Raw genomic sequence first — 23,747 nt, forward strand, 5'->3', positions numbered from 1 at the left:
CATCTGTCAGATTATATAGAGGGGAAAAAAAAATACCCTATACACTGATATTTTCAAACAATTGGTTGTTGATCTTCAAAACAGTTTTGATTTTAATAAGTGATAATGATGTTCGGTGGTGGGCTGCCAAATTTTAGCCTGGGGAGGGGGGGGCGGCGGCAAGACTAGACTCAGCAGCCTATTAGGAACATTTGGGGCAGTGACCCAGCCCCAAGTAGCCCACCATGGGACTGGCCTGGGGGGCAGGTGCCTCCCCTGTCCCCCCAGCTCAGCCTGCCCCTGATTATGTTTACATTTTTGGCAACAATGCTTATTATGAGGCAACAATTGGTTTTGTGTGCAGTAAAATGTATGGCATATGCTAATTTCCCTCCCCAAAATTGTAATTTCTTGGTTGATCTAACAATGATAAAAGTTAATATATTATCTAGCATATAATATAGTCTACACTACATTAATAGAAGTGGTTATAGTAGTTTGAGCAGTTGCTGCCGCATGCAGTGCAACGTCTTGGCCAGCCGCTGAGTATCGTGTAATTCTTTTTAAATGTAATCTAAAGCATAATTATACCCAGATGTTATATGAGTAAAGGAAATGAAATGCATTAAGTATATTAAGAAATCCAAAAGCTTTTGCCGATATGACTGACATTTAGTTATTTTTTTTTAATTGGCCTGATCACTGAGTGTGGAAAGGAAAAGTAAAATATTTTGGTACGTTATACAAGAATGCAAATTGCACTGAGCTGCTTTCTGAATGCGAGAAAAGCTCTGTTGACTTAGAAAATAATTCAGAAGTTGTTAACTGCACACTGCCATATGTATACTACATCGTTAACCATTGACTTTCGTTGACAAATACATGACACTACAATGATTTCAACAGTAAATATTTTTACCAACTTTTTGTTTACATTTAATACTTAAAAGAATAGAAACGTGGAAGCACAACATTTCTATTATCGCTGAGCTGTTCTATTGACTCATCTCAGTATATACCGCACAGTACCACCTATTTTCATACACATAATCATGACAGTCCATAGTCAGCAAATGGTTCACTCTGTTTCGGCAGCACTGTACTATACAGCAGCCGCGGCGCTGTCAAAGGAGCGTCGCGGACACTTCTTTGACAGCGCCGCGGCTGCTGTATAGTACAGTGCCGTATGTAGGGGCACTTCGTTAGCGGAGGGGAGGGTTTCTGGAGACCCAGAAACCCCCCCTGCGTGCACCCATGGTTGCATTTTTGTATATAACTCAAACAGTGATTTGTGCGATGGAAAGTTTCTTATTCAAAAAGGAAAAAAACTCCACTTTATAGACCAATCTGTACAATTCATGTTACTAGGATCTTTGAACATCTTTTTATTTGAAATGTATCCTATCTAGCATATAGATTCACTGATGCTGTGAAACTACAAGTACTAGCATGCTTCCCTAAACCTCACAGCACTACAGGTTGCCTACCTGTTCTCATGAGATTATCTGCATTTTTTTTTTGGTAGTTAAATTGTTATTATCATTATCTTTTAATCGTACCGTGATCTGAACAGCCAATTTAATGATTGTAAATAAATAGTGTTATAATGATCTCCCAGTAGCGTTGTGTACTCATGGCCTGTAGAGGGCAGTCTTCTGCCATGTCTCACTTACTTTATTTAAATTGCAAAATGAAACATTTTTGAGTTTCCGACAAAATTCCCCGAACTTCAAGATGCTAAGCATGTACACCTGTTCAAAAGTTGTTATAGGAAACAGAGATTAAGTTGATCTGAAAAATGTCTTCACTTAAATAAAAAGCTTTTCCAGAACTTTACGTTCATTAACATATCCAATGTATATAAATGACTGTAATAAATGCAGGGATAAAAGCTCTTCTTCGTGCAACAAAGCCAGCTTTGTTCTAACCTAAAGCTCATCTCTCATACAATCCATTTAAAGCTGCAAGATGCATGGAATGTACAGCGGGAGCTCCCTGCAATCTTACACAAACACACACTCTTACTTTCTGTGGATGGGGATATAGAGCATCTAGCGGAGAGGCTAAAATGAGCCATTTGAAGCTGTATGAATGTGCTGAGTCACAGGAAGCTCAGCTACTCGCTGCCGAGTTAAAATGTAATAACTTCAAAATTTGGGGAATTTGAATTGCTGCCAGGGGATGATTTAGATATTGGCATAATGCACTGGAGTGGCACGCTAAGATGTAACTACTGTACTTCAGTTCAAAGCTTTAAGGAACTTCTTAGCTACCCATTGGGCCTTAGTGAGCAGGATCATATAGTTCTCAGTGTCTCACTGTGAGCTGAGTTTGTCTTACACTGAAGTGTAACATGTAATAATAATGACTTTTAGTATGCAGCACATTAAAAGGAATTCTATCTAATTCAGTCAACCCCAGCTTCCCTTTAACAGGTCCGCCATTTACATTTTGCCGGCAAGTAACACTTTGTTTTCCTATAGTCCCATCATGATTTAATATTTTTCACCATTTCCTGCATTTTTATCCACATATGCCAAAATCTCCGACCTTCAGGGGGTTCTGTCCCCATTGGGGCAGATGATGTTTTATTGATGGTAATAGAAATCTAATGGAGAAAATTCCCCTTTAATTTGTGCAATAGAGCATCTGGCAGGGAGAGCAGCTTACATGCTAATCACATGCTAGTGGCTTACATGCTATTCACATGCTAGTGGCTTACATGCTAATCACATGCTAGTGGCTTACATGCTAATCACATGCTAGTGGCTTACATGCTGATCACATGCTAGTGACTTACATGCTAATCGCATGCTAGTGGCTTACATGGTAATCACATGCTAGTGGCTTATATGCTAATCGCATGCTAGTGGCTTACATGCTGATCACATGCTAGTGACTTACATGCTAATCGCATGCTAGTGGCTTACATGCTAATCACATGCTAGTGGCTTAAATGCTAATTACATGCTAGTGGCTTACATGTTGATCACATGCTAGTGGCTTACATGGTAATCACATGCTAGTGGCTTACATGCTAATCACGTGCTACTCGCTCAGTCTCTCCTGCTTTCTCTGGTTGAGGTGTGGATATATAGACATAGTGTTGACCAGACAGGCAGAAGCTCTCATGGGTGAACCAAAGGATTAGGGAAAATGTTGAGTGAGTGGGCCCCTAAATCACTGACAGTCTGTTCCTGTCAATAAAATTTTATTCCCCCCCCCCATCCCCCACCCACCACCACCTCCCGACAACATAGAACCGTCCATGGCTACTGTTAATCTACTCAAGTGATGACTGTCTTTTTATTGTAGAATTTATAGGGCTGGTCACAAGATAACAGGGAACTCGCGGAAAAGAAATGAGGAGAAAACCCCATGAGGGTCCTCACCACACCCCTAGGCAGGTGGTGGGTGTTATGGTAATTATGGTTGTAATAGTTGAAAAATAATGTCTCAGAAAGCATGAGACAGCCGCTCCGTACCCGCTAGTTAGTGAGGAGCCTCCAGACGTATCATTCTAAATGGGGCTCCGCAAGCAGAAGTTCTGCGGTAAAAAGCTGGAAGAAAGAAGTGGATTCCTGTGGAACTAGATGAATAATAAATTGGTAAAAGGGCATTGGGGAGAGTCTTTCTTCCTTTCCTATCTAGGTCCCACCAAGTCCCTGGATGCCCAGGCATATTGGTGCTTGTTGTTTCACAAGCGCCAGCATGCCCTGGCAGCATATCCATGCAGTTAATGGCTGCCAGTTCTTGCTGGGACCAGTAGTGCCACATACAAAAATGCTTTTTCTAACTATTAAACATTAACTATTCATCAGCCTGCAGTTGTGGCAACCAGCTATGTACACTGCTGACTGGCATATCTTTGGCTTTGTCCTCCTCTGATTCAGTCTCGACTACATGAACATACCCCTTCCCTCCCCCATACATAATGAATCATAAGAGTTTAGAGTCTGAATCTGCATAGAAATGTATGGTTACACATTCATGCAAATCTATATAGGGCCCTATACCCTAATGTATATTTTTGAGTTGGGGTCTTGCAACTTGTTTAAATGTTATAAGTGATGTGTAACTAGTGAGACACATTGAGAATAGTGTGATACATCTTGACTGTTCGATCCTGCTTCTTAATACAGTTTTCAGGTAAGAGTGACTGTTCTTGAAACTTGAGAAGAGCTTATCACATTTGTTCCAGTTTTCTTGGATCCACAGTCATTCCATTCTGTCTGTTATCTTAAAATTCCACTCAGTTTTAAGGAGAAGTTGAACACACAAAGGTTGCTTTTTACTTTACTTTCCCTGCTTCAGTGCTTCATAAATCATATTGGCATATCACGCTATTACATTTCTTTGCCTTTCTTTCTTTCTTTTTTTTTGGGGGGGGGGGATGGATTATAAAAGTTCTTCTTGGATGTGTGCTTTTCTACAGTACTTGAAAATGGATTGTGTTTGTATTTTTATTTTGTCTTTTGCATAAACATTTTTACTTTAGAATAATGCATGGTTAGGTTTCAGCCCCAACAAGAAACACACCATTTATGTTCAAATAATTGATGCTGGTTCAGTGTTTTAATCCTTTGTATTCAAATCACTTGTAGCAGGTACAATTGTTTATTACTTTGTGATTTTATCTTATTAGTGCTAAATATAAAATATTTTGTTCCTATATGGGGGGTACTAGGATACAATTAGTACCATTTACATTGGAATTTGTCATTTTACAATACAAAAGTGACGCTAATACATACATAAACTCCTGTAACTAATATATGCATAGACAGTGATTTGCTCATAGTGCTTCAATAAAATCTTGTATAATATAAAGAATAATGCACCCCCATCTGTAAATTATTATATAGATTAGAAGTCATCTTTTAGACCGGTGACCTGTATAAGAGCATTGAATTTATAGTTTTCTACTATTCTTAAATTGGCCAAACACATACTGATATCAGTTCAGGTAACTACAAGAATCACTCATTCACAACTAATCAAATCATTTCAGGACTAAGGGCCTGATTCATTAAGGATCTTAACTTAAGAAACTTCTTATTTCAGTCTCCTGGACAAAAACCATGTTACAATGCAAGGGGTGCAAATTAGTATTCTGTTTTGCACATAGCACACAAATGTCAACTTTAAATTTCAGTGTACAAATAAGCTATCAAGTATGTGTGTGCTACATGAAAAAACAGTCAGTATTTAACTTATGTGCAAAACAGAATACTAATTTGCACCCCTTGCATTGTAACATGGTTTTGTCCAGGAGACTTAAATAAGAAGTTTCTTAAGTTAAGGTCCTTAATGAATCAGGCCCTAAGTCCGCTTGGCAAATAAACACTTTTCAGATGCTTGCACACATTAGTGTGGTCAAATGAGAAACTGATTCTTTTGTTCAGCATAAGGTCCAATTGTTTACCAGTAATGTATAGTGACTTGCAATAGTATTCAACCTCCTAAAAATTCAACAGATTTGTCTATATTACAAAGGACACTTACACATATTGTACCAGACAGCATTTTTATAGTGAACCAGTAGGCTCTTAAAGTAAATTTTCAAACTCATAATTCATTATTTATTGCAGATTTTTTGTAAAAAAAAAAAAAATACAAACTGAAAAATGCAGCTCACATAAGTATTCAACCCCTGTGCTGTGGAAGCTCCACGTTTACACTGATGAAAGATATTGCCCAAACAATTGGCTTCAATTAGCCTCTACCTGTGAATCATTACAAAAGGTTGACTTTTATGGATAAAATACCCCCTAATTCAAATAGCATAGTGTGAATCTGAAAGAAAGCTGTAAAAATGAAGAGCAAAGAGAGCATGCTAAGAAAACTAAAGATAATGTTAGACATGCATATGTTAGGACAAGGCTACAAAATAATATCCAAGTGCTTGGACATCCCAGTGAGCACTGTTAGATCAGATGTGAGGAAATGGAAGCTACAACATACCACACGTGCACTGCCTCAAAACTCAGCGTCCCAGCAAGAAGGAGACCTGTGCGGGAAGCCACAGAGATGACAACTGTCTCTATGAAGGAGCTGCAGAGTTCAGTGGCTGAGACTGGAGTGAAGGTACACCAGTCATCCATATCAAGATCTCTGCATACATCTGGCCTGTATGGAAGGGTGCCTAGAAAAGGTATTAATGAAGAAAGAAAAACTGCCTGGAGTTTGCAAAAAAAAAAACATCACGGTGACCCAGCTAAATTGTGGGATAAGGTTTTGTGGTCAGATTAGAAACATGGAGCTTTTGGCCCAAATTCAAAACACTATGTGTGGCGCAAGCCTAACACTACCCATTCCTCAGCAAACACTATCCCATCGGTGATGTATGGGGGCGGAAGCATCATGTTGTGGGGATGCTTTTCGTCTGCAGGTACTGGGTGTCTTGTTAAAATTGAAGGACGGATGTTGCAAAATACAGGGAGATGCTGCGAGACAGCCAGCTTCAGTCCTCCAAATTCACCTTTAAGCAGGACAATGATCCCAAGCACAAGGCCAAAGCAACACTGGCGTGGTTGAACGACACAAAGGTGAATGTTCTCCAATGGCCAAGTCAAAGTTCAGATCGCAATCCAATTGAGAGTCCATGGCACTGTTTGAAAATTGCAGTCCACAAGTGTCATCTGAACAGCCTGGGGTAAATCTGCAGGAAAAAATCACTTTACAATTGATAATTGATTAACTGTTGACCATTTCCTATACTGCCTACATGCTTTTTTATTAATATCCCATTCAAGCAAAATTAGTTTAAAGGAATCACAGCACCAATATATTCTCCCGGAGTCCAGGAACAGTAAGCCACCATTGTGGACCCTGCCTCCCCTTGTAATGAGGGTACAATTTGGCTCATCATAGCCCCACCTCCGCTGGACGATAATACGATCACAGTGGGTAGAGGGGCTGTGATGATGCATATTGTGTCATCATACCACCTCACCAGCCCTTTGGTCCTCCTCCGAAATCTTCAGGTGCATAAAGTAGGAAATTATGCAATATATTAATAAATTAACGGGGAAAACGATTTTATGTGTCTCTGTAACAAACGGCTGTATATAGATAAGGTGTCAGTTTTAGTATATTAGTGTTATACTACTTGTTTTATTGCTGAAATAGATCTGTGTATTATGCAATGAAAAATCATTCCCTCTTTGTTATATCTAATACACTGTATCTGTGTTTTTGGCAGCTATCAGACAGGATGGGGCGAATGTTAAAGGTTATTTTGCCTGGTCACTGCTTGACAACTTTGAGTGGACTTCTGGCTACAATGTCCGGTTTGGCTTGTTCCATGTGGATTTTGACCAGCCGAGTCTTCCAAGAACACCGTACTTTTCAGCAAATGAGTTTGCCAAAGTCGTAAAAGGAAATAAATTGATTTGTAATTAGAAAGCATGCCAACTACAACTAACTGCTAATTTGATTTAATTTGTAGCTTAACACAGATGAATCAAGATAGTAATGTGTTATCCAAAAATTGATTTATAATAAAAAAATGGAAAATGCTGTTACTCTATGTTAACTATGTACAGGGTAACCCATCTAGGGCACATTCAGACCAGTGTTTTCATGTTGTGTTTGGGATGGAGGAGTTAGGGGCAGCACGGTGGCTAAGTGGTTAGCAGTTCTAGCACTGGGGTCATGAGTTCAATTCCCGACCATGGCCTTATCTGTGAGGAGTTTGTAAGTTCCCCCCCTGTGTTTTTGCGTGGGTTTCCTCCGGGTGCTCCGATTACCTACCACACTCCAAAAACATACTGGTAGGTTAATTGGCTGCTAACAAAATTGACCCCAGTCTGTCTGTCTGTGCGTGTGTGTGTTAGACTGTGTGTGTGTTAGAATTTAGACTGTAAGCCCCAAGGGGGCAGGGACTGATGTGAGTGAGTTCTCTGTACAGTGCTGCGCAATTAGTGGTGCTATATAAATAAATGGTGATGATTTAGGATGGAATGTAATATGAAAAAAAATAAATCTGAAATTCATTGTTCTTGGTGGCTGTGTGCGTCTGCCATTCATAAGAGCACCAGTGTGATCTGTGGGTAAGGGCACGATTAAGGTCTTGATGCTTTCAGAATTTTCAATCTTCATAAGTTCCTGATGAGCTTACTATGCTAACGACCACTTAATAGATCAGGAAGGAGGTAAAGACCTGTTCTGCTCCTGAATAGATCAGGGTGTCCTTGCGTTTTCAGGAGGCTTCAGTCATCAGCCTCCAGCTGAGAGTAGGCTCCTAAATACCTAAAGATCCCCTGTAGCCTACACACACAGTGGCGGAAATTTATGAAGCCCAACACAAAATGCCTTGGTTTTATCGCCGTACACATTTCACGGTGCACACCTATTCTACACAACCTAAAAGTGTTTAGAGAAGTGTAAAAATCTCCAGAGGGCACCTGTGCAAAGGTGTAAATGTCACATAAAAATCCATCCTCTTACCACTTTAGTACCAGACCTTTCTAGGAAAGAAAAGAAAGTTTTCTCCTAAAATACTGGTTGGTTATACCTCATTTATACTTTATGTTAATCATAAGAGTGAGGGGACATTGGGACTGTGTTTATAACGTGCTTATAAATGCACATTTTGGCCAACTGGACATTGAATCACAAAACAAGTAATACTAAGCCTAGAGGATGAGACACAAAGACCGCCAGCTCTGAGCTGGTGCAAAGCCGCAGTCCTTTTGGGGAGTGGAATAGCCATGAGCCCCTAAAAAAATCACCCTCTCCACCCCTTTTATGTCATTTCAATAATTTTGCTTCACAGAATGAAATCTAATTTTTGCCCTCCTCTGTAATCCGAAGGCACACTAGTGCCCCTTCTCCGTACTTGTCTTGGAATCCCTGCACTCCACACAGCTCCTCTCCTTTGCATGGCCAAAAGCAGCAACTTTTTTTGGGTTGAAGTAATATTTTTGAGGATGCAGCCTATAATTTCACTAGGAACTGGTGTCTCATGAATATTGGTTAAGCCTCATGAATATTCATGATGCAGCGCTCTTCAATTCAGCCCTCAAAACGGCTGTTTGCACTATGTAGTTGACAGGTGCTCATTAACAGACAATGGCCCTGACAGTTTACCTTTGTATAGAACAGGTAAGGCTCTGACAGTCCCTCGCCCGGGCATACGGCAAGATTCCCAATTCAATAGTTAGTACTTCTATAATATAGCTCAGGGGCAAAAGCAGGATTTGTAGAGGGGGGTTTCCACACCACGTCGCCAGTGGGTGTGACCAGCTTTCATGAGGGCGTGGCTATAATATTAGGCCGTGATTGGCTGCTCTCCAACTCTTCCTATCCCCATAATATACATGGGCAATGCTGCGTCGACTACTGTTAGGTGCACACAGCTCTCTCTTTTCGAGCAGAGCACTGTGAAGAGGGAGCAGGGTCCAGACACCTCAATTATACAGTGCCCCAGGCTTGAAGGGGGGTTTCCAGGCACTAGAAAACCCCCCTTTTTTGCCTATGTAGCTCTTATCCACTCCTCACATACGTCACCCATTACTTGTCAATGTAAGGGAGCAGGTTAATAGCTAAAACTATTACAAACACATGCCTCACAACTGTACTGATTTAGGTGGGACAGTCCCGATTTGAGGACAAATGTTCCGCCATCCCGATCGAGACAGCTTTGTCCCACGGGTGAGAGATTTTGGGAGGTATTTCTCATTCACTGCTGCAGTGCATGGAGCAGTGGTGAATGGGTGCCACTTACACTGATGCGAACGGCAAAGGGGCATATTCAATTACGATTCATGGCCGCGATTACGCGCAACCGCATGGGTCCCGCAACATCGTGGAGAAATCCGCTATACTGCGCTACCGTATTGACGCTTTATATGCGCAGCCACGCGGAATTGCGGCCGCCAATCGGAATTGAATATGCCCCAAAGAGTTGAGAGGGGGGAGGAGGAGAGTACGGACACTTCCTGTCCTGATATGAACAAGAGACAAGGTTGTGAGGTATTTAAATACGTTTCATAAATGACCACAATGGCATTGTAATGTTTTTCAATGCATATCTACTTGTATTGCATTGCAGACTGCTAGCAAATGTATATGTATCAGATATATATAATATGTCCTCTATATTTTTTATTCTCACATAAAACTAATTAAGGCTTACTTAATAAAATGGAGCTATGTGCTTACATTTGCTGTAACTCATAGCAACCAATCAAATATTTGCTTTCCTTTTCTAAACAGCACTAGAAAAATAACAGATGAAAGCCCCAATGTCTCCTTAAAATGATCCCTACTTATGTACCAGTCTGTTGTAATACAGGCATGCTGACTTACTGAAGGAAAATGACCATCTGCATCACAGTTTGTGTAAAGCCAGATTTTCCTGCCAAAGATTTATAATACAAAGGACATTCTAATAATTAGTGCCATAAATTAGTGTTGCCATGAGGTTAAAATAATACAAGCAACAGCCCCTGCAGTATTTCAATTAATTTTAATTTTAATTACGCATATTACCATTTGAGAACAAACTAGATCATGTTTGAGGGTTAACACAATAGGATTTGATGTCTTTGAGATGAAAATGTAAATTGTTCATTGTAGATAAACCTACTTATATGGAAGCACACGTGAATCTGGAAGGTCATCTTCGTACTACAGGAGGTTTTTCTTTTATTGCAGAAAAGATTAAAAAAGCTATTAAAGAATAATATAACATTAAATAAACATACAGTTAAATGAATGTCCTATTGCGTTAAATTCAAACTGAAGAACAATTTATTCTTATGAGGGATGGATTCTTTACAAGAATCCCCCACCCCGAGTCTGGTCAATACCGATTTGTTTTTCCAGACCAGTAAAATGTTATGGATGTTATTTTACTATGCCATATGCTAATAAATAGTCATTTTAAAACAGCAATCACACATAGATTTTTTTTTCTTCAAATAGCAAGTTAAGTACCTTTTTAAGCATGCAGTCATTTTTCTTAACTATCCTCCTCCAAATTATTATCTTCTTTTCAATAGCTCTCTATGTCTGGCAGCCATTGTTCTTTGCCAAAGAGACATAGTCAATCTGATACACAGACACAGGCTCATGTCATGTGATGGCAGAGGGGGGAGGAGGAGGAGACTGTCACAGTAGAGACAGAGTTCAGAGGGGTGTTCCAAAGCCTCTCTGCTCACTACATCATATGTCATGTCACTGGTTGCAATGGCAGTTCAGAATCATAAATCATTACTTCAGGTTTAATTGTAACAAAAAGTCAGGCACATATTGAGGACAGTAGGTGTTGTCAGCACAGGACAAGTACGGCAAAACAATAATCTGCAAATTCGCGAACATGTAGCAGTCTGGATAAAATTTAACGGGGATCAAAGAATAAATTAAATCCCTCTATAGTGAGCCACAGTGGTCTGGCAAATAGTGCTTGGACACAAAATTTTAAATATAACAAAAGATAACGAGCAACAGCTTTATATTTTAGATAATTATCTCCTTCTTGTATCCATCTAAGAAGTGTTGTCATGGCTAACGGCTATTGTCATAAGCTTGTAGAACAGGTGGTAGAGGTCTTCACCTATAGCAGCCGCCTTTCCCGTAGAGCTTGTTGCGTTCATAGGTACTCAGATGCTCCCAGGTCTTATGCTCTGTGTAGTATAAGCTTATAGATATAACCGTAGCGTGGGCAAGGGTATAACGGCAGGAGTTAAGCAAAGTTAGAGACAGGCTAAGGTCATAGGGCACAAGCAGGCTGCAAGGTGAGGTCCAGACAAAGGGTCAGGTCAGGCAGAAAGACAGGATATCCGAGTCACAGGCAGAAGTCAGGGTCACCAGCAATAAATCACGGTCCAATAAACAAGCCAAGAGTCATACACTGAAGGGTCTATCCAGAAGTACAGGAGCATGTCAGCAGCCAGGAAACTGAACACTATACCGGCAGGGAGGCTAAGCCCTCCATGCCTTTAAATACCTAGACTGCCCAATCAGATCTAAGGAGGTGCTGAATGATTTTAATCAATAACCTGAGTGTAGAAACATAATTAATTTATACTGCACCTGCACCCGGCTGCCTCTAATGCCGGGACGCAGACATGTCAACGAGAGTGTCCCGGCCGTTGCCACGGTGATAGCCAGAACCTAGAAACTGGAAGTGACATCCCAGCTGTTGCTATGACAGCCAGTCTGTTGTTATCCATTGATACAGCAATGTTGGTCAAAGGGTTGTTGTCTCATGTTAGCTGTGTAAAGGGTGGTAATAGGGTAACCTAGGGTGGTTAAGAGGGTGGTTGAGGAATATTATAAGTTGACCCGAAGAGGGGTTTTCAGAGAACGCTTGAAGGTTTGAAGACCAGAGGAAAGTCTTACTGTGCGAGGGAGGGAATTCCACAAAGTGGCTGCAGTCCAAAAAAAGCCCTTTAACCGGGAGTGGGAGTGTGTAATGAGAGTGTAAGAGAGACGCAGATCTTGTGTAGAATGGAGGTTTCAAGTTGGGAGATATTTTGAGGCCAGTGAGGAGATGTATGTTGGTGCAGTTTTGTTCATGGCCTTGTAGGTTAGTAGAAGAATTTTTATTGTATTCGGTAAAAAAAACAGTTGATGTGGGGAACAAAGGATATATCTAAGTCAAGGCTTACACTAAAGCGGCGAACTTATGGGTGGGATTTATGGTCATGTTGTCAACAGAAATAGAACTGTCAGGTAGGTAACTTCTGTTGGCGTGTGGGAATATTATTAACTCTGTTATTGAAAGATTGAATTTGAGTTGGCGAGAGGTGAGTAACGCGGGACATCACAGATGGGGAGAGATCAGGAGAGGATAGATACATTTGAGTATCATCTGCATAGAGATGATACTGAGATCCAAAGGGGCTTAATAGTTTTCCAAGAGAAGTGGTATAGATTGTGAACAGCAGAGGTTCTAGTATGGAGTCTTGTGGTACTCCAACTGATATAGGAAGTGTAGCAGAGATTAATCCAGAGAAATTTACACTGAAAGAGCGATTAGAAAGGTAGGATGAGAACCAGGATAGGACAGTCTCTTGAAGACCTAGGGATTATACAGTTTATATAAGAAGAGAATGGTCAACAGTGTCAAATGCAGCAGAGATATTCAGGAGAATTAGAAACGAGTAATAACCTTTAGTTTTAGCAGTGATCAAATCATTGACAACCTTAGGCAATTTTCTCTTGAACCTTGGAGGGGCATAGGAGCTGGGAGATGGGACAGTAATTTGAGAGGGCGTTTGGGTCTGAATTTTATATTTTCATTGTAGGAGTAATCACCGCATGTTTGAATAATGAAGGAAAGTTACCAGTAGAGAGAGAGCGATTACAGATTTTAGTTAGAGGTGGAATTAGCACAGGAGACAGAGATCTATCAATTTGTGAGGGAATAGGATCAAGAGAACAGATTAGAGTAGGTAGATACTTCATCTTCGTTTGTGAGATCAAATGAAGAGAGGGTGTCAGAGGCTGCTGGCAAGGAATTGAGCTGAGGATACCATTTGTAGTCTGATCTTATCATCATCACCAACATTTACTTATAAAGCTTTGGCAGATTCCGTAGCGCTTTACAATTGGGAACAAACACTAATAAAACAATACTGGGTAATATACATACGTAGAGGTAAGAAGGTCCTGCTCGCAAGCCTACAATCTTTGGGATCTTATCAACCTTGTCCTTTAAGTAGGAAGAAACAAATACAGAGAAAAATCCCCAACACACTGCTAGAACCAGCAAAGGAATTGCTATTTCTATTTGTATATAAAAATGCAGAAATCTCAGTTCCACACATTTGTAAATGTATGAAAAGCCACCCACCACTTCACGGCGCTTCTACTAATAGGTTGGTCCTAACTCTAAACAATGAGTCCCTATTTTTGGGCCATACATATATGTGTTTTTAAATTGAGAGCTAATTTACCAAGAGTTACCCCAAACTCCTCCAAATGGCAATATGGCACATCACTCCCTATCGGCTACTGACACCATAGCATACCTCTCAGACAAACAATACTGGTGCCATATTCCCTGTGTATGAAAGCAGTCTAGCTCTCAGCTTTCAAATAGGCTAAGCTGCATTGCAGGTGTGTTACCTGCATTATACCAATTGATTTGCCTGTAGAATTTAAGGCCTGTCCAGACACTCCATCTTTGACATTGAACGCGTTTTACTTCTAGCGGTAGTGTCCTGGTTTCTGTGCTTTATTAGCCTGTGTCTGCTTACTGGTTCTGATCTCCAATTATGTCTGACCTACGGTTCTGGTTCTGATCCTTGTCTCTGACCGTTCATGTTCCTGTTACCTGCCAGCGCTTCATTCCTGGCTGAGGTGGTGGCGCCCCGAGAAGGCCACGACAGCAGTACCATTGCCATTTATTCAACCCATTCTGTTTGCTGACGTCTGGTGGTACATCTCTCTGGTGTTTAGCTGCTCCACCTCTATTCCTGCCTGCATCCTGATCATCACTTAGGCAGCTCCACACAATCTAATTGAAGTGGTAAGAATTTGCATTGACTTTTGTACTGCGTTAAGTGCTATTGTGGCCGGCTGTTCTGAGGGACTCTGGGTCTGTCTCAGAATACTTTGGATTCTCTGCACTTTATTATATACTGCTGATAAGTATATTGTGACTGTCACGGTCGTCTGTAATTCTTGATCCGATTCGGGACCCTTGGGACTAGCTGGAGCAGGGCTGAAACAGAACTTTGCAGCCTGGATGATCTTCCTGCTCATGTTCTTGCTGATTGTAGAATATAGCAGGGGAATGAGCAGTCTGGAAATGTTGACAGGAACAGTGCACTAGTAATGCAGACAGGAACACTGCACTTTGTAATTCTGACAGGAACACTGCACTTGTAATGCAGTCAGGAACACTGCACTTGTAATGCAGTCAGGAACACTTGCACTTGTAATGCAGTCAGGAACACTTGCACTTGTAATGCAGTCAGGAACACTGCACTTGTAATGCAGTCAGGAACACTGCACTTGTAATGCAGTCAAGAACACTGGAGCCAAGAACTATCCTCTGGAGAGAAGTGTGTTTGTTTACAAACGGAGGTGTGGAGAATGGGAATGTTGCAGACGACCAGTAGGGACCCAGGTAGCCGTGATATGACAGCGACGGATGGGGTAAGTGCGGCTAAGATCCCGATTTGTGACAGTACCCCCTCCCTTACGAGTGGCCACTGGACACTTAGATTGGGGTTTAGTTGGAAACTAGCGGTGAAATTTTTTGATGAGAGATGGAGCGTGAACATCAGAAGCTTTGATCCAGGCTCTCTCTTCTGGACCATAGCCCTTCCAGTCTACTAGATATTGTAAGGTCTTATGTCGAAACCGAGAGTCCAAGATCTCTTTAATTTCATATTCATCACCATGTTCAGTCTGCACTTCAGGAGAAACCAGTTTGGGTGTATAAAACCGATTTAGCACCAGTGGTTTTAAGAGAGAAATATGGAAGGAGTTGGGTACCTTAAGGTAAGATGGTAAGTGTAATTTGTAGGACACTGGATTGATGACCCGGGAGATGTTAAACGGTCCAATAAAGCGAGGAGCAAATTTCATAGATGGAACTCTGAGGCATAGATTGCGAGTAGACAGTCAGACTCTGTCTCCAGGTTTCAAGCTTGGAATGGCTCGTCGCTTTTTGTCGGCCTGAATTTTGTAGCGTTGGGACGTTTTAAGTAGAGATTCCCGTACCTGGCGCCAGTGGCCTGCAAATTTTTTTAGGAAAACTTCAGAGGCAGGTACTAAGGCTGTAGGAAGTGGAGTAAACAAGGGTACCCTGGGGTGTAGGCAATAGACCGTATGAAATGGAGTGGAAGCAGAGGATTCGTGATAATGATTATTATGAGCAAATTCTGCCCAAGGAGGCAGATCTACCCAGTCGTCTTGAGAAGAGGATATGTACAAACGGAGAAATGTTTCTAAGTCCTGATTGACTCTTTCCGTTTGCCCGTTGGATTGTGGATGATAGGCCGAAGAGAAGTTTAGTTTGATCTGTAGTGCTTGGCAATTCTCCAGAATTTCGCCACAAACTGAACTCCTCTATCTGAGACGATTTCTTCAGGACACCCATGCAAACGGAAGATCTCCTTTATAAATTGCTGAGCCAGTATAGGTGCTGATGGGAGACCACGGAGAGGAACAAAATGCGCCATTTTAGAGAATCGGTCAACGATGACCCAGATGGTATTGAAATTATTAGAATTGGGCAAATCGGAAATAAAATCCATAGAAATATGGGTCCAGGGTTTGGTGGGAATAGGCAGAGGCAAAAGTTGACCAGCTGAAGATTGTCTTGAACTTTTATGTTGGGCACAGCTGCCACATGCGGAAACAAATTGCTGAACATCCTGATGAAGAGTAGGCCACCAGTAGCTTCTCGATATAAAAGAGAGAGTTTTGCGGATGCCCGCATGACTGGCAAATCTGGAACAATGTGCCCATTGGAGCAATTTTTTACGCAGATTCTCAGGAACAAAAGTTTTCCCCTGGGGAGGTGTATTGTTGGGTCTACTGACTGCGATGCTGAGTGGGCTGATAATAGGCTGCGGATCCACAGTGATGGAATCTTCCTCTTTCACCATAGAACGTGACAGAGCATCGGCCTTGCGATTTTTGGAACCGGGACGGAAGGTGACATGGATATCAAATCGAGAAAAGAATAGTGCCCATCGGGCCTGACGTGGATTCATGCACTGTGCAGTTTTAAGGTAGAGCAGATTCTTGTGATCCGTGTATATTGTGACAGGATAATGAGCTCCCTCAAGTAAATGTCTCAACTTTTCAAGCGCCAATTTGATGGCAAGCAGTTCTTTGTCCCCTATGGCATAATTTCGTTCAGCTGGTAAAAAATTTCGGGAGAAGAACCCGCAGGGATGCCATTGCTGATCAGCTGGTTTTTGGGAAAGAACTGCCCCTACTCCGACAGATGAGGCATCAACTTCCAAGTAGAATGGACAGGTTAAATCTGGTTGCCTGAGTATGGGAGCAGAAATAAAGGCTTGTTTCAGAAGTTGAAAAGCAGATTGGGTTTCTTCAGACCACTTGGCAGGATTAGCTCCTTTCCTGGTGAGGGCGGTGAGTGGTGCTACCACAGTAGAGTAGCCCCGAATAAATTTTCGATAGTAGTTAGAGAATCCCAGAAATCGCTGTACTGCCTTTAGTGTAGATGGTTGAGACCAGTTAAGAATAGCTTGCACCTTCTCTGGGTCCATACGTAGACCAGTCCCCGAGATGATATACCCCAAGAATGGAATGGATTCAACTTCGAAGGTGCATTTTTCAAGCTTGCAATACAGTTTATTCCTTCTGAGACGGCTGAGGACCTCTTTAACATGTCTGCGATGGGACTGAATATCAGAGGAGAAAACGAGGATATCGTCCAAATAAACCACAATAGTATGGTACAGTAAGTCCCGAAAGATTTTGTTTATGAAATTCTGAAAAACTGCTGGGGCATTGCTCAGACCGAATGGCATGACAAGATAGTAGTAGTGCCCATCCCTGGTGTTAAAGGCGGTTTTCCATTCGTCGCCACGCCTGATGCGGATCAAATTGTAGGCCCCGCGGAGATCCAACTTTGTAAATATTTTGGCACCTTTGACTCTGTCAAATAACTCTGTGATGAGGGGCAGAGGTTACCGGTTCTTGATGGTAATGTCGTTGAGACCTCGGTAATCGATGCAGGGACGTAATCCACCATCCTTTTTCTTTACAAAAAAGAACCCGGCTCCTGCCGGTGAAGAGGATGGGCGAAGCAAGCCCCTTTCCAAGTTCTCCTTTACATATTCAGACATAGATTTTGTCTCAGGGATAGAAAGAGGGTAGACTCTGCCACGCGGTGGGGTTTTACCCGGAACAAGATCAATGGGACAGTCCCAATCCCTATGAGGTGGTAGAGTTTAGGCGGCCTGCTTACTGAAAACGTCGGTGAACTCTTGGTAGGCAGGAGGAACTGCCAAAATTTCTTTATCAGAGGTGGAGCAATGTGGAAGAACACGTTGTAAACAGGACCTGAAACAAGTTGGAGCCCACACCAAGATTTGTGGAGTCGACCAGTCGATATGGCGGTTATGCTTTTGAAGCCATGGAAACCCGAGAACAACAAGGCTAGTGGCTTCTGGGATGACCAAAAAGGTAAGAGATTCAGAATGCAGAACTCCTATTTGGAGCGTCACTGGAGAAGTCTGATGCGTAATGGTACCCCCTGGAATACGGCTACCATCAACTGCAGAGAGAAAGATGGTCACTGGAATTTTCACTAGTGGAATGGCTGGTTCAGCAGCTAATTTGGCAGACATGAAATTCCCAGCTGCTCCAGAATCCAGCAGGGCTGAAATGTATTGGGAGCCTTGAGCGTGTTTCAGGGTGACTGGGATAATACAGTCCTTGCCTTGTGGGGAGCGAAGGGCCACACCTAGGCTCATCTCCTCATCGTCAGCTAGGAGGGTGCGTTTACCCGGTTTGCGAGGACAATAATGTAGCAGATGTCCGGAACTGGCACAGTATAAGCAAAGTTTCTCTCTAACTCGCCGTTCTCGCTCAGTGGGTAAAAGACCTGCTTTGCCTAGTTGCATGGGTCCATCAGGGAAAGGCGACAGTGTCCGGGCCCGTTGAATAGGGAGGAACTTGGGCTTTTCTAGAGCTCTCTCTCTGAACTGAAGATCAACCTGATTGCAGATGGTAATCAATTGGTCTAGCGTTGTAGGTAAGTCCCGAGACACTAATACATTCTTAATGTGGTCAGACAGGCCCTGCCAGAAGACCGCAACAAGAGCATCGTTATTCCAAGACAGCTCAGAGGAAAGAGTTTGAAATTGAATGGCATATTGGCCCACGAACTGCTGCCCTTGCCGAAGCCGTAGAATATCTAAATCGGCTGACGTTGTTCTTCCAGGCTCGTCGAATATTCTGCGGAAGGTAGACAGGAAGCTATCAATATCAGATAAAATTGGGTCAGATTTTTCCCAGAGCGGTGATGCCCATGCCAGAGCTTGCCCTGATAGTAGCGAAACAATATAAGCAGTTTTGGTACGTGCAGTAGGGAAATTCCCGGGTTGTAATTCAAAGTGTATACTACACTGGTTGAGAAACCCGCTGCAATTCTTCGGATCGCCATCGTATTTAGCTGGCGTGGGAAGATGGAGTCCGGATGAAGTAGGTAGTGAAGCAGGTATTACTGGCTCAGGCGGAGTATGGGATGGTTGACTGCGGAATAACTGCATGGTATCCATACGAGTAGAAACATCCTGCAGCAATCTCAAAATTTGCCCCTTGTTAGTTTCTTGTCTCTCAATGCGTTCAGCTAATATTTGGACAGAGTCCTCCCTCGGGGTATGTTCCCCTAGCGGATCCATTTGGCCAGAATAAACTGTCACGGTCGTCTGTATTTCTTGATCCGATTCGGGACCCTTGGGACTAGCTGGAGCAGGACTGAAACAGAACTTAGCAGCCTGGATGATCTTCCTGCTCATGTTCTTGCTGATTGTAGAATATAGCAGGGGAATGAGCAGTCTGGAAATGTTGACAGGAACAGTGCACTAGTAATGCAGACAGGAACACTGCACTTTGTAATTCTGACAGGAACACTGCACTTTGTAATTCTGACAGGAACACTGCACTTGTAATGCAGTCAGGAACACTGCACTTGTAATGCAGTCAGGAACACTGCACTTGTAATGCAGTCAGGAACACTGCACTTGTAATGCAGTCAGGAACACTGGAGCCAAGAACTATCCTCTGGAGAGAAGTGTGTTTGTTTACAAACGGAGGTGTGGAGAATGGGAATGTTGCAGACGACCAGTAGGGACCCAGGTAGCCGTGATATGACAGCGACGGATGGAGTAAGTGCAGCTAAGATCCTGATTTGTGACAGTGACATTCCGCTGTACCATATCTGCTGATTTGGGTTAAACTCCTGCTCTGATATTGGGACTTTCTGTATCCTACATTTCTGCCTGTTGATAGCAGAGTCATCTGCATATTACTCTGAACCTGATAAATCTGTATATGATTCTGAACCTGATATTCTGCAAACACTGTTTAGTTACGCACTTTGTAATTTCTGCTGCTCACCTAACTCTCCCAACCCCCAAAAAAGTGTTTTATTCAAGTAGGAGAACATGACATGTTGAAGTAGCAGCAGGCTGTTGAATCCATATCCCACCATGTCATCTTGCCTTTTGGCTTAGCTGATATCATTACTTTTTAAGGTTCCCTGTGTCAGCAAAATGATATGGCTGGATTATGGGATGGGGAGGAGACTTGACCTCTGCTGCTGCCCTCTTTGTATTCAAAGTCCTTCTATGTAGAGGACCACTTTCTTCCACAGTCTAACTGATTCAACAGAGACACCCCAATAATACAGGATGTTGCATTGCAAGTTTAAGAAAACATGTCCAAGTGTGCATTTATCAGTACATTAGAACTGTATTTGTAATATAGGCCTGTATTATGTTATGTTGTAGCTCAAACACTTTATGTATCCACACAATTTTCAATTATGCACTGCATTTATTGTTAATTAATGTTTTGACAGTTCAACTGCTCTCTGTAATCTGTGCTTATGTTTCAAAGGTTAAATTGTAAATTTCATTTCATACTGAATGACAACACGGTTGTGGCAGCAAATATAATTACCAGTTTTTTCCTCTACATCCCCTTACTTTTTATCATCTGTAGAATATTTTTTTTAAAAAAACACCCATTGTATTACAATGTTGCCCTCAACTATCACTTTCTAACTTTGACATAAAATCATTTTTAATAGAACTCACCAGGCTCAAGCAAAACATCAGTGAGAATCAGATTTCCATACAGGAGTACAGGAGTTGCTGACATTGTTCACTGACAGCATGCAAAGTAACGCCCTTCCTAAGTGCAGAACAATTATCTATTCAAGCATGCACTTCTGAAAGGCCAAGGATGGATATGTTTGTCAAACCTTATTAAGTTAGTCAATTAGATTTAAGATGAATGGCATAAAAACAGTAGGTCGCCTTTGGATTTTGTACTCTTAAGCGATCACAACTTGCTAGAAATACACAAAAAGGATTATTTAAATGCCTATTATGCCTCTCTCAATGATGGAGCCTGTTTAGACTGCTAAGTCCATAAAACACCAAGGGTCTGTAGTGTTGGGTTACGTCTGTTTTTTTATGCAAACAAATATGCATTTCCATACTGAGCATGTGCACAGAATAATTTTATATATTTAATCTAATCCGCTCTTGGATGTCACTGATGGGGGTTGATTGTAGTCTGTACATTTTATAATGGATAATACTAGCTGATAGATGCTGTGTCCCTCTGTAGTTTAGCCCCTTTGGGAGCATTTGCACCCTGAACTTAAGCAGGAAAGGACACACATAAAAATAGCACATTTGCAGGCATAGGATCAGTCAGACAATCTCAAGATGCATCCAGCTGTTCATTGCCAGGTAACAAGTGAGTATATTTACGCCCCATGTTAGCATAGGGATAGTGTAGATATGTGGATGGACAGTATTCATAGTTAATGTTAAAGTTGCATTAACCTATTTGTAAACAATATAATAATGGAAAGAAGCGTCATATACAGAGAGAATATTGTGTTGACTAAATGAGAAGGTTGCATTTACAATATAAAATATAATTAAATACAAGAACAAATACAAAATAAAAATACAAATTCATCTGAATTAAATAGGAACATGTGTTGTTTTCCCCTTTAAAACTCAAATCTTCTTTCCTGCTGCTGTTCAAATGGAAATATCAACTAAGTAATGCAAATAGATGGGCATGACTTCATATAACATAACGGCCCCGCTAATGATTTAAGTAGTATTAGCTAGAGGGGTCAATCTGCAATCAACCAATAAGAAGCAGCTATGTAGTGCTGCTGGTCGTCGTCATCATCACCATCAATGTCAACTAGCCCTTACTCTACTAAGACTTACGTTTGTCCACCTCTTCCCTATCCCGTTGTAAGGAGTCGTAAGTGTAAGATGTGTCAAAAACTGCATATGGATGATGATGATGATGATGAGCAGCACTAGCTAGATGATCATCAGGAGGGTGATAAAATGCTCTGCTGATACGTGCTTTCAAAGCCAGAGCATATCTCCATGAGTTTGCTGTGTATCAGATTATCGTGTGCAAGGCTTTAGTTGTCGCAATTATCAGTGGGTCTGCAGAGGAACTGCTGCAAGTATGTTAGTTGAATTAGTTAGCTATGTTATCTAAATAAAGTTTAAAAAATATACAAGCTAGACTGCAGCTTTACAATATATGAAAGTATTTACAAAAACACACTAATTTTAAATACTACATAATGCAATGAGCATTACACATACCATTATATAACACACTTTTCGTTCTAAGTAAACACATTTTGTTATATAAGCATAACCAAAGAAAATATATACTTGCATGAAAAACATACATATAGTACACATTCTTTAAAAATGTATGTATTTGTACTTATGCATGTTTTACGAGCCGCCGCGGCTCGCTTCCTGGGTCTGCTAGCGTCCCGGCCGTCACCTTGACGACCGGGAAGTCATTTCCAGTTCCTGGTCGGCCGTTGCCAAGGCAACGGTCCGACGCTTATACTTTAGCGATGCGTCCCGGCGGTACTAGTGGCCGGGCGCATGCGCGCAATTTAACACAGCCTGTGGGCTGATTAATGTCATTTATATGGGGGCTGTGTGAGAATCAGAGCTAGGCTCTGACTGGTGGCTTGTGGTATTTAGGGCAGTGAGGTCTGCAGCCTCACTGCCGGTTATAGCGTTCTGTCCTCAGTCCTGCTGCCTGCTTGTGCTATCCATTTTGGTTCCTGCTACCTTGGATTTGACTACCCGTGTTTTGACCCCTGCTTGTTTTCGGACCTGTGACCCTTCTCTTCTGACCTTGACCTTTTGCCTGGAATTCGGATTTTGCTTCTCTGCCTGTGAGTTTGACCCTTTGCTTGCCCTTGGATTTTGCATCTGTGCCTGTGACCTTTTGACCTAGGATTCTTCTTATACTACAGTCCACAAATCACTCCACTTCTGGGAACTCCTTTAAGTCAGTATACGTTACTCGACCCTCGGTCGGCCCGCAGCCCAGTCTGTCCCCACCACTAGGGGCTCCAGCGAACGCCTGGCCTTCAGAGTAGTTCCCGAGTTTCACTGTACTGACTTGGGAGTTCCTAACATTATAATCGGCCAAGGAAGATTGGTATCATACGGCCATGGACGGAGAGGAGTCGAATCTGTCCCCAGCCCAGATTCTGGCCAACCAGATACAGGTGGTTTCCCACGTGGTGCAGACTTTATCCCAGCGTCTGGCAGTCCAAGAAGGGGCTTCCAGAGACCGGCAGCTCCAGCAAGTTCCCGCTGGTGACACACCGGAGCCTAAGATGAATTTGCCTGACCGATTCTCTGGAAGCAGGCCAGCCTTCCGTAATTTCAAAGAGAGCTGCAAGTTGTACTTTCGTCTGAAACCACGTTCCTCTGGTTCCGAACAACAGAGGGTAGGGATCATCATCTCATTACTCCAGGGCGACCCTCAGTCTTGGGCCTTCTCCTTGCCTTCCACAAGTCCAGCCTTAGAGTCAGTGAATGCCTTTTTCCAAGCTCTGGGGTTATTGTACGATGACCCGGACAGGGTAGCCTCAGCTGAGTCTCATCTCCGTACGCTAAGGCAAGGACGTCGCTCAGCGGAAGAGTATTGTGCAGAATTTCGGTGATGGTCCACTGATAGCGCCTGGAATGATCCAGCATTGCGAAGTCAATTTCCGAGCAGATTAAGGATTC

General features: G+C 42.2%; 1 protein-coding gene across 3 annotated transcripts in view; it reads left to right on the forward strand.

The window, feature by feature from the left end:
• LOC142137165 (cytosolic beta-glucosidase-like) overlaps positions 1-7,490 on the forward strand; it is a 34,079-nt gene extending 26,589 nt beyond the window's left edge. For all 3 annotated transcript variants that reach the window (XM_075194733.1, XM_075194731.1, XM_075194732.1), the window contains exon 6: positions 7,184-7,490. In XM_075194733.1, the coding sequence (XP_075050834.1) occupies positions 7,184-7,383 (200 nt within the window). In that variant the 3' untranslated portion in view covers positions 7,384-7,490. The remainder of the gene's footprint in view (positions 1-7,183) is intronic.
• Positions 7,491-23,747: the final 16,257 nt, after the last annotated feature.

The sequence above is a fragment of the Mixophyes fleayi genome, chromosome 1, assembly GCF_038048845.1.
Source record: "Mixophyes fleayi isolate aMixFle1 chromosome 1, aMixFle1.hap1, whole genome shotgun sequence".
Classification (NCBI taxonomy): domain Eukaryota; kingdom Metazoa; phylum Chordata; class Amphibia; order Anura; family Limnodynastidae; genus Mixophyes; species Mixophyes fleayi.